General features: G+C 41.8%; 1 protein-coding gene across 1 annotated transcript; it reads right to left on the bottom strand.

Moving 5' to 3' along the window:
* Positions 1–39: 39 nt before the first annotated feature.
* sel1l (SEL1L adaptor subunit of SYVN1 ubiquitin ligase) lies at positions 40–11,323 on the bottom strand. Its single transcript, XM_019279030.2, has 21 exons — positions 10,810–11,323; positions 10,645–10,676; positions 9,896–10,094; positions 8,198–8,365; positions 7,643–7,748; positions 6,912–7,074; positions 6,767–6,820; positions 6,622–6,681; positions 6,452–6,533; positions 6,178–6,332; positions 5,729–5,785; positions 5,551–5,619; positions 5,150–5,227; positions 4,876–4,938; positions 4,515–4,602; positions 4,176–4,324; positions 3,777–3,942; positions 3,579–3,653; positions 2,508–2,680; positions 2,270–2,398; positions 40–2,128 (listed from the first exon to the last, which is right to left on the bottom strand). Exons 1-21 carry the CDS (start codon positions 10,895–10,897, stop codon positions 1,829–1,831), a joined length of 2,454 nt encoding a protein of 817 aa, XP_019134575.2. The 5' UTR covers positions 10,898–11,323; the 3' UTR covers positions 40–1,828.
* Between the last annotated feature and the right edge of the window lie 713 nt (positions 11,324–12,036).

Below are 12,036 nucleotides of genomic sequence, written 5' to 3'. Positions count from 1 at the left end.
TAACTTTATAACAATAAAGACAACGTTCAAAAGCAGCCATTAAATATCCATATATCATTTATTCATTTCTTTATAAACTTGTATTTGCGATGGTAAAAATGCAGTCTTCTCGACATTCTTGACCAGTGTTTCATTTTAGACAAATTGTGAGTTGTGTGGGTATCGACGTGTGAATGATGCCGTGAACTATTTCTCATCGTCCTTAAAAATAACATTTCACCTCATACACTTCATGCAGATGTACTGGCAGATAAGCTCTCAACAATTCAAACAAGCACATATTGTTGAACTAAACAAAAGGGACTGTATGTGGCCAAAAAAAAAAAAAATCACGTTTCTAATCTTGTTTTTGATAAATACTATCTGGTCTGACCATGGCTTCATTTCTCAGATTTGAGGTCCATCTGAGCTGAAAAAGTGTAGGCAGAGCACACACAGCTCCAACTTGGACTTTTGGTGAGGGGGTGGAAATTCTCACAACAGCTGAAGTTGTGTAACCAAACACACACAGACACGCAAAAGAAAAACTAATCCACTTCCTCTCTACTGTAAAAAATTATCCAGAGTTTGAGGCGCTGCTATATTTAAGGCTGCTCCAGTTTCTGCCTCGGCTAACACAAGGCTTAATAAAACAAAAAACAGGCATGTGGGACGAGAGGAACTATCGAGCTACCCAAGAACCAACCACTTGAATGAAATTAAAGCCAGTCGATAAAAAAAAATATCACACCGATGTACAGTAACACCTTCAAGAATTGTTGAACACATTATCTAACTGGACTGTACATCAATTTTTCTACCATTTGTGTTTTAATTAGAATTTTTTTAAAGCCTGTGCACTCCGCTTTCATTATGCTCGTGTCCGGATGAATTTTCAAACAGGATCTGCATCAAAGATTTCAGTGACAGCTTAGTTTTGACTGACTTCAGCAGCTTTTCTCTTTTTTCTGTGCGCCTGCCATGTTCAAAAACAAAAAGAACCTGTGAGCTTAAAATGTAATTATGCATCCAGTCCAGCCTTTCTATCAATTCAAGTAATTCACAAACAGGTTTTCTTCTTCTTTTACTAAACGATATAACATGGCTTTAGTACATTTTAGCACTGATACTGATGTTGAATGAGCATAAACAGTCTTTTTCTGTGCAGGGATGCACATTGGACGAGTCAACTGAACAAAACAAAAAAAACTGATGGATGCAAAAATGAATTTTGTTGGTACCTAAAATGAAAGTCTGCAAAAAGATGAGAGGAAACATGCAAAAACATGACTAGACCAGGGCTAGCAAATTAAATTATTCTAGTTCACATTTTCCTGCCTGAATTTCTTTTTTTTCTAATTACTGCTCAAAGTTAAGATTGAAGCAGAGTGTCATTTTCTCTCGCAAAAAAGGGAAAGTGAGAAGAAACTAATGCACATATTAGATTCAGACTATGCTGATTAGTCGAGTCCAAAATGCCTTAAGATGTGGTAACCGTGAGGCTTTTTCCACGGTGAGGACACACGGGTTCTTCTGGCAGTATCCCGAGCCACAGATGAGCAAGTCCCAAGTCTGTGTTTTCCTCTCAACGCTCCTGTTTCGTAGCATTGTCCATAAACACCCCGACTGCCTTTCTTCAGCACAAGGAACAGCATATTTGAAAATGGAGAAAGGGAGTTGTGGGACTGCACAGGTCAGCAGCTCTGTTAGCGTGTAGAGGGGAGCAGGCAGAGTGGAAGAGGTGCTCAGACTAGCAGATATTCAGCTAGTGAGCACCGGCTGCTCCACGGGGCGGGCTGGCAGAGCCTCTTGTCTGTCTTTTACTGCCCTCACTCCGTCTGGCTTCCTCTCACTGCTGCTGTTGTTGCTGCTGCTCCTCCTCCTCCTCCTCTTCCTCCTGGGCTGCGCCCTGGGCTTGTGTTTCTCCCTCGCCCTGGGGCTCAGCCTGGGCTTGCGACTGTTCCTGAGGTGGTCTAGGAGGCGGCGCCGGGGCAGGAGCGGGCGGGCGAGGGGGAACTATGATTTGGTGTTGGCGTTGTCTGTAGGCGATGACCGTGCCTAACAGCAGGGCGATGACCGTCATGAGGTAGAGATCCCACTCTGGGCCCAGAAGCTGGTCCAAGTCCACCTGAGAGATCAGCTCCTTCAACTGACAGAGGCAAATGGGGAGAGGATGGAGGACAAAGACACGTGATTAATTTCAGTTCTCTCTAACGAAGCTTTTAGTCCGGTTCAATTGCAATAGTGAGTTTCTATTTCAAAGCCAAATTGTCATGGAGCCAGTACTCACGTTAAGATCCTGCAGGTACTGCAGAGTGTAAATCAGGCCCAGCTTGCACAGGGCCAGGAAAACCGGGACCTGGGCATCAGGACTGGCTTCAGCAGCCATGTCGTAGAAACGCTTGGCTAAATGAATGTCCTGCAGAGGCCACATGAAACGGTTCTGAATCACAAAGCAGTCTGTGCAGCTTTGAACGCGAGACTAATAACGACATTATCTTCATTCACCAGTCGAACTCTCTGCTCACCTGTTTGATGCCCAGGCCTTTCTCATGCATGTACCCCAGATTGAACATGGCCTGGGCGCTGTGCTGCTGCTCTGATGCCAGTCTGTAGTGGATGACCGCCGTCTCGTAGTCCACATCTGTCCCGTAGCCGTAGAAGTGGTAGTCTCCGAGTTTGATCCTCGCCACAGTGTAACCTGAGAATGACAATTAGGGGCGTCAACTTTCATTCTGAGCAGCAGTGTTCACTTTGGTAGCTGCTTTAGATTTTAGGCCTTATTCTTCAGATGCTGAATGAGTTTTACTCATTTTTATCCTTTATAGTTTGAGCTGATGAAAAGTAAATTGTTGCATTTTATTCTTAATTCTGCCGAATTATAAATAAACGTGTATAAAGATCTATCGGCACACTGCTGCAGGATTCTCCAAGGAGCAGCTTAACACTGTGCAGAGCGCTCCCTTTTTTTTTTTTTCCATAACTACAGTAATGGGAGAATCTAGGCTAAATTAACACACAAATTGTTCCTTATTGGTCTTTATTGTTGAATAGCACCAAGAAGTTGCCTAACCCTTCTTTCCTCTCTCAAACACGAACACACTGCACACACAAAAACGATGAATTCTTCCAATCTTAACAGTGACATGTAACAAGACAGAGACCTACATGTGTAGGCCTAGTGTTTGGCACCACTGTGACCTGCCTGTGTGTGTGTGTTTGCGAGAAAGAGAGAGAGAGAGGAACAGAAGGCGGACTATTGCACACAATGTTTCTGTAAGTTATTAATAACTTACTCAGAACACTGCTTTGTCACTCGGCCTGCTCGCCCGTGATATTTTCCTCTTAGTTCATCCTGAACCTGCCCCACCTGCGTATCACTACGCACAACTGGGGGAATATCATGTGTTTCTTTTTCATTTTAGCCCACTACTAATCATTTAATTACTCATTAATAACTCATTTTAGCCCCATCTCGTCAACAAAAACAAAACATATCTCATATCTATATTTAGTTTTTATGTCAAAGATCTATTTCTTTATGTAAAGCAGTTATAGATGGAATAAAACTAGCATGGACAGAAGGTGGTTGGACTTACCTTGTGCTGCAGCTCTTGTCCAGTGGAGCAAAGCACGAGGGTAGGTCTCATTCTCACTGAAGATCTTTGCTCCTTCTGTTCGTTACAATCCACACAAAGACAAAAAAAAGGTTACCTTTCACCAAAGTTAATAGTTATGAAAACTTTTAAAGTTCACCAGTGCATTGGCATTTGAAACTTTTTTTTTTTTCTTCTTACTCTGGTCCAGAACGAAGGCCACGTTGCTCTGGGCCACCTCATAGCCCTGTTCAGCCAGCAGCAGATACTGGACCAGCGCAGCATCAGTCTCACCCTCCTTAAAGCTGCCGTAGGCCGTCATGAGGCGCTCTGACCAGCGACCGCGCTCACACACGTTCTTGAAAAGCTGCGACGAGGATACAGTCACACAGTGAGGCATCTTCTGACTTGCAATATGTTACAAAGAGTGTAAAGAGAGACAGCTGGAAGAAGACTGGAATGAATCAGTGTTTAACTCGATATATGCAGCGATTAGGCTCTAATGAATGAGTAATTGCTGAATCACAGCAGCGACGCTGTCAGCTCTCCTCATTTCAACATAATACAGACAGTGGAGCAGCAGCTCCAGGTGGCTCTCACCTCCACAGCAGTGTGGCAGGAACGCATCACACCAGTACCAGTAGCGTGCATCTGGGCTAAGTTGTAGAAAGCCAGGATGTGGCCTGCCTGCGAGGCCAGGTTGAAGAATTTAAGTGCTTGCTTGTAATCACGCTTCACACCGATGCCATCTGAGGAACGACAGGAAGAACAGAGAGAAGTGTGATGTAAAGAAAATCAAGAGAAGGAGAGATGAAGGAAAGAGAATATTTAATAACACAGACAAGGAGAAAAAAGCTGTGACAGGAGGCCATGAGGACGCTGTGCACACACACACGCGCAGGTTGACAGACACAGACAGACTCAGCCCTCAACACTCACTGTAATACATGGTGCCCAGCTGGAGTTGTCCGTCCACCCATCCCTGCTCTGCTGCCTTCTGGAAGTATTTCAGTGCCAGCTCATAGTTCTGAAGACACAAACACAACTTTGAAATGGCTGCTCTGACATGTTGGTGGCCTGCTATCAAAATGAAAACTTTACACAACCAAATGACTTTACTGAGGCTTAAAATACCTCCTCACTTTATATTTCACTATAATCCTACCACCAAAAAAAACTGCAGCTGCCAGCTTAGCAACACAGACTAAAAACAGCTCTGAGGGGGTGAACCCTAAACCTTTACCTTTATTAGAATTCTTACTAAAAAATTTAAATTCGATGCGTTTTAAAGGTTTCTTACCACTGGGACACCTCGTCCATATAGGTAGGCCATGCCCAAGCCACTCTGTCCCACTGGATTACCCTGGGTGAAATAAAGTGACCATGAATGTAATGAATAAATGAATAAAATGAATAACATACATCATCTAAGAGGTACATCTAAGAGGTACAGCAACAGAATCCTGTTCATCTCCAGAAGTAACCGGAGTTTCCTCTTCAAGGATAATCGATACGACTGAATGATAAATGCAACAACAAATGCTAAAGACATTAATGTCTGGCTTCATTCTTACCAAGTCAGAGGCCTTCTTAAAGTACTGCAGGGCTGTCTCGTTGTTCTGAGGGAGAAACTCACTGCCTTCTGAGTACATCTAAAAAGGACAGGAGTCACATCACTTGCAGTGCCTCAGCAACAGTGATGCCAAATCATTAGCTTTATTTATTTTGGACTCCGTTTAGATCACCACTTTACTCTCCAACTCGCTTGACTGCTCGTCCCAAGTTCTCACACAGCGTCAGCTACATATTTATAATGTTTACAAAACACAGAAGTGAAACAGACGGGCAAAAAGAACTTATGTCAATACACTGAAGTTCTTGTTTTTTTATAGATAAGGGACAATGTAACTGAACCGTCTCATTAGAAATCCACCACATGTTAATACAGAGACAGAGACAGAGACATCTTACTCACCTTGCCGAGGAACGCCATAGCGTGTGTGTTCCCTGCATTTGCAGCCTGGGTGAAGTAGTCATACGCCCTCTGTTGGATGGAGAGTGGCAGAAATACATTTACGATCACAATACAATACCTCAAAAGAAGCTTTGACAGAAAGTAACGACAATAACAACAGTAACAACAATAACGTCACCTGATGATTCTGTTCGACTCCACGTCCTCCATGCAGGTGTAACTGACCTAACCCCACCTATCAGGAGAAACAAAGAACCCAGTTAACTTCAATGACACATAATTAGTATTAGAAATATGAAAACAATGATGTATTCCTCTTGTTAGGTAAATGTAATATGCTTTTTTATCTTATTAACTCTAATAATAAGAGATTCAAAAAGGCAAAAACTGTAAACATAGTAGAAAATATGCTGTGACCAAGTCACAACTACCTGTGGAATTTCTATGTGGACCTAAGAAAATACAAAAATATATTTACCATTCAGACCCAACGTTTGGCTCTCAGTCATATTGATTTGTCCCCGATTTGATCAATATACATGATTCGGATATATGTACAATATGGAAAGGTGATATCACCGCAAAACATTGAACAGATGACACCGTTTAATGATGAACCTATTTCACCTGAGCTTGTACATCTCCTTTCTCAGCTAGAAACTGATAATACTGGATCAAGTCCTCCTCCAACATCCCGCTGGTAGATCCTGGGTTCTCCACCTCATCTAACAGCCTGATCCTCTGCACCGCTGAGCCTCCAGTCAGGGACACATCACTGGCAACTGGAAGAAATGATGAGTAGAGAGCAAAATAGTTTTCATCAGCTTGTTTGCCCAAGAAGAACACGAACATCACACTATAAGAAAAAAAAAAAGAAGAAAAAAATGCAGTAAATTCTCACCCTGATTTGCCACAAGCCTGTAGTGGGTTAGTGCTGACTCACAGCTCTGGGGAACACCCACACCTCCCCAGTATCTGTATCCCTGATGAAACAGTAACAAGGAACGTCATTGGACTATTTAGAAATAACGTAACTGTGTCACTGCTCCACTAACAGACAAATCAGCTCACCAGAATCATATGTGCTACCAAGTTTCCACCCAGTGCGCCGAAGGTGTAGTAAACCAAGGCCTGGAAAATGTAGGCGATATGAGAACAATTGACATTGCATCACATTATTTTCACACTTACAGTAAGACGTACTACAATAAGGTACCTTAGCCTGACTTGAGTTAACTCCGAGTCCTGCTGCATACAGAAAGCCAAGAGCCTGTGGAGAAGTAAATAATATTTACTAAGATGTCTGGTCAAAATGTTTTTTCCTCAAGTGAAACATTAAACATCTGGAAGGAGATCTTTACCGTCTGAGCTTTAGGCGAGCCCTCAATGGCGAGCTTCTCAAACATTTCTTTGGCCTTGGTGACATTCTGGTTCATGTAGTCACCAAACAGCATGGCGTACGCCACCTTCTCCATGGCTTTCTGGTGGCCTTTCTCCGCCACTTTCAGCAGCTTTTCATATAATCTGTGAGAGTGGATGGATAAGCAGAGGTGTGGGTGAAGCCGGGTTGACACGGGCATAATAAAAAAACTTATGTGTACGCAACAAACACGACTGACACCTAAAGCAAACAAGGAAGTGCTGAGCAAAGTCACATAAAAATAAAGTACACATAAAAATAGACATCGCCATACCAAAACTAAATTTACAATCAGATCAAATGACGTTGTCACATTATAAGATGACTGTTAAAACACAGAAGGATTGATTGGCTCTGTTTAAGTTTTCATTTTCAGCATTTCAAAACAAACAGGATCGTCTGTGACTGGATCGATCTTACTGCCTCATTTTCACTTTGATTCTGTATTTCTGAGATGAAATGGTGATTGGATTTTCATCTTTGTCAGGTTTCAAGACACTAATTGTCAAATCTGGGAGTGAAGTAAGTAGTCTGCAGTCTAAGATAAAAAATTTTAACATTCCATAACATAATTTGATGTCTTAGAGAGGTTACAGAGATCAGACAGACGACCCAAAAGCAAACTGATAAAAACAAACAAAAGTAATAAATAAGAGGGAGGAAGAAACTCACTCTTTCTTCTGGGTCTTCCTGGTGGTTGCATTGAGCATACGCAGGACAGTTTGATACTGCTCCTCTGCCTCCTCTGCCTGCAGTCTCTGCTGCGCCTGCTCCTCCGCTGAAGGAAAGAAAGGAGAAGCTAGTTTGTTTGTTTTTTGTTGCTGCTGTTTTCTTTTTAGACTGATGCATCATTGTGTGTGTGTGATATGGTACTTGTACTGGCCTGTATTCAAAAAATAAAATTAAAAGAATAATAAAAGAAGAAGTTAATGAGCCCAGATGGAAAAAAAATGCTTTAAGAAACTTTGGCAGCAGAGAGGGCGATAGTAATTTTGGAAATGAAACCATGATGTGCACTCAGGCTGGTTTCCATCAGTTTCAGTAGTGGCTGAGCTTTTCAGAGGCTTTTATTTTGATAAGAACATTCATACACTTCCATTTTCATGGATGATAAATAACTGCATTTGGCTTCAAAGTAAATTACACAAAGTAGTTATAACTTCTAACACATTTGCTTTGGGGGGGCTTTTACATTATGACAGTCAAGCTATTATGCCGAAGACTTACTCTCACAGAAACCCCACTTCTTGTCCTGGTCATAGTCGTAGCTTGTGGCGCACCAGAGCCGTCCATCCCCCCGTCCATCAGTGGTACAGTCATAGTACTCCGTCCCCTGGAAGAGGAATGGGAAGATGCAGGGTTCTCCATGGGCTGTACCTCCATTCACCACAGGAACTGTCAGAGGAAAAAAAAACAACTGGATATGTTAACATATACAACTTCATATTTAAACAAATATTAAAGTTTGTTCATTTGAACATGAATAAAATTAAGTAAATATTCATCTTCGTTCAAGCTTAATATTGTACTTGTGACGACAACAATCCCCAAGTAAAATGATGTAACTGTTTGCAAGAGGAGCCACAGGTGCACAGCGCTGTTAATTTCTCTTGGGGTTTAACCATTTATCCAATCTGCTGCTGCTCTGAAACCACACGTGTCTTTGCTCAGAGCCAGCAAAACTGAAAACAGGTTAACATGTCAAAGACTCAACAAAGCTTCCAAAATACGACAAGACAGTCTTGATTCTCCGAAACAGGTGTGATCTAAGGCGTGAAACCCAGAGGGCTTTGACGAGTCAGTGAGGCCACAGACAGACTATCACTGCTTAAAAAAAGAGCTACATAGTGTTATGCGAGTCCAGGCCTCAACCTCAAACCTCACTTCATTACTCGAGTATACCACAGCTATATGAAGCCTTACAGGATGAATGAATCATCGCAATCACGATATTTCAGTGGTGTCCGGAAGCAGCTGCTTATTTTTAAGTGCCATGAAAACATTAAATCCTCAATGCTGAGGTGGCTGGAGGCACATTTCCCACCGTAATAGCTATGCCAATATTCCATCCATTTCTGGCTTTAATTGGACAGGCAAAAACAACTCGTCTCAAAAGTCTGTTTGCTACTAGTCACAGACAACATGCCAGCTCATGATCTGTCTCACACAGACATGTGGAGACAAAGACATAAGGCCAAAAACAAAAACAAAAACAAAAACAGAAAAGCCTGTGCGGACGTTAAAAACAGAGAAAATCAAAACTCAATTTTACAACATTCAACAATAAGACATATTACTCAATGATTTCAAGTCTGAGAATGGACTGAATGGATGCTCAAAGTTAAGTAACTAACCAGCAGAGGTGTTATAATTTCTTTATTTTGAGATGCATCATGCCATTGATGCAGTGGCAGAATATAATCTGGGGTTTGCAGCCTGCAGCAAACTGTACTGATATAAGATGGCATCTGTACGATAATAAATATCGGCACCCTCTTTCACTGAAATGAAGGTTAGGCTAACCAAATGCAGACAGTATTTTGAAAGCGTTACTAGGAGGCACAATCTGGAGAAACCCGCCTGTGTCAATACGAATCTGAGGAACCATGCTGGCCATTTTCACCCTGAGCTAACCATAAAGAATACAACAAGCAGTAGAGGAGGCACTGTCAAGCGTTGCCAGCCAACTCAGAGAGGGAAGAGAATAATGTTTATGTACTTCTAAACAAAAAGGAAATTCAGATTTATCTGCCTGCTTGTATTACACGATAAGAAAGTAGACGTGCAGAAAACTGAAGATGTGACACATGAGATGGATCGAGAATCATTGTGCATTTCAGTCGCTGATTCACACCAGTTATGTGCTTCTTCTTCATCAGCTGTATTACATGGCTTATTGTTTGAGCTACGATTGCAGTTACTTACCCTCTTTAGGTTTCTCCTCGACTGGGGGAGGCTGCTCGGGCAGGTCCTCCTTCTCCTCTCCCTCCAGTAGTCCATCCACGGGTGTCTGTTTCTCCTCTTCTGTCGGAGAAACCTCATGACCAGAGGTCACGGAAGCGCCAGCCACAATTTCCGATGCCAGACGAATGTCTTCCTCTTCGGATTCTGGGTCATGGTAAGACTAAAAAGAGATAAACAAGGTTAGGTTAGGATAGGTTTTCTTTATTTGTCTCCACCAGGGAGAAATTTGTCTTAGAGATAGGGAAGGTTACAGCACCATAAAACACATATCAACATACCGCAGACAGTACTGACATAGCAGCCTACGATATACACATACCAGCATGACATGAAATAAAAAGATAAAAAGATGGATATTCACAATAGATATACCAGTAATATTTATCCTGCCATAAGTATAGCTCAGTCATACATCCCCTAGAAATTATCACACTCACAGCCACCCATCCATTTCCACACCAACACACATACACTAACTTTATAACCTTTATAAAAAAGTTAAGAATCCATCCAAAAACAACTGCGTTCATTTCTGGTCATCAATTAGTTTAGTACATAAAGGAATAAAAGAGTTATTATGAAGAGAAGAGGGAATCCCATTACACAATGAAGATAGCAGATAAAACCCCAGGCAATAATACCAACACCGTTTGCATGTTGATCATCCTCAGGGTCTCATCATGCATTATTTTAAAAAGCTCATGATGTACCTTCAGCTCTGGTCCGTCCTGTTGCTCTTCATCTGTAAAGTGACACATGACAGAGGTGAAGACCTGACCTGGTACAAACATGTTCGCTAAATATAAACAGCCGCTTGCAGCCTTTAGAAACGTGCAGATATTAACTAAAACATGCAACACGTGTGACACACTCACCAGCTGTGACTCCTCTGGTGAAGACCAGCAGCAGGACGGTGAAGATATAAACCGTGCTCGCCGTCTTTAAATACCTCGTATAGCCCATTGTTGACAAGCTAACTAGCTGCTAGCTGGAGCTGCGGTTTCTGTCTCCAAACATCCAGGTTACAGAGATTCACACTGTGATACGTGGCATAGATAAACTCCCTGTCTTGGATTATCTCTGTATGCTGTAACTTGGTTGACTGATGTAGCTGTCAATGCTAGGCTAGCACAGTAGTGACTGACTGACGTCTAGCTAGCCCAGCTAACAGGCTAGTGTTACACAGCCACACAAAAATCAACCAAACAGCGAAATATTCACAACAGACGCAGCTGCTCGGTGCACGAAATGGTCGCCGAGTACCTGTCGGTACTTTCAAAACATCCGAGTTTAACAGCAGGATGTGAAATCCTCAGCGTTTGATGTGTATTAACCAGACACTACTTAGCTTACCCATGTTAAGCCCCCTACTACTGATGGACGCTTCCTATTCTCGCGTTTCCACCAATCACAGCGCGTTCAGTTTGACAGTAGCCAATGAGCGCGGCGCAAAGACGTGTCAGCCAATCAGGTGCGTACACAATTATGTTTCTAGTTGATGGGTTTGTCCACGACACCACAACAGGACGGCGGTCATGTGGACGGCGGAGCAGGCTGCTGTGCACAGGTTATCATTGTAAATGTAAATGACAGTATCATCACTACACTCACACTGTATGTTTATTACTTCATCCTTGCACTATGCTTCATTGCACATTCCTATTCAGTGTAAACAAATAAATGTTTATCCATGTCTATACATACACACACATTATTTACCTTTTTATATGTACATAGTTTTTGTTCTTCTTGTTCTTGTTTATGTCTACGTTTACCTGTCAAGTACCTCTGTACAATATATTTTATTTGATCGTATTTACTATTGCTTTTTTGATATTTTATTATGTATATTTTGCTTTATAGTATATTTTTATTCTTTGTTGTCACTTGTCACTTTGTGTAATGCTGCTGCTGCACTATAATTTCCCAGCTTGGGATAAATAAAGTATATCTATCTATCTATCTATCTATCTATCTATCTATCTATCTATCTATCTATCTATCTATCTATCTATCTATCTATCTATCTATCTAAGTCCTCTGTTTTGTTTTTTTAACTGTACCTATATGTTTGATGTTTGTACTACGAGAGTAAAAGTGTA

The sequence above is a fragment of the Larimichthys crocea genome, chromosome XI (assembly GCF_000972845.2).
Source record: "Larimichthys crocea isolate SSNF chromosome XI, L_crocea_2.0, whole genome shotgun sequence".
Taxonomy (NCBI): domain Eukaryota; kingdom Metazoa; phylum Chordata; class Actinopteri; family Sciaenidae; genus Larimichthys; species Larimichthys crocea.
Note: the sequence above shows the minus strand (reverse complement) of the source record. Positions and strands in the feature narration are given on the sequence as shown.

Excerpts from the sequence above, each read along its gene's own strand:
- sel1l (XM_019279030.2), bottom strand. The coding sequence starts at position 10,897 with ATGGGCTATACGAGGTATTTAAAGACGGCGAGCACGGTTTATATCTTC. Across the intron at positions 8,366-9,895 it reads CGAGGAGAAACCTAAAGAGG|TTCCTGTGGTGAATGGAGGT; the intron begins GTAAGTAACTGC and ends TTCCTCTGACAG. Across the intron at positions 4,603-4,875 it reads ATGGACGAGGTGTCCCAGTG|AACTATGAGCTGGCACTGAA; the intron begins GTAAGAAACCTT and ends TTGTGTCTTCAG.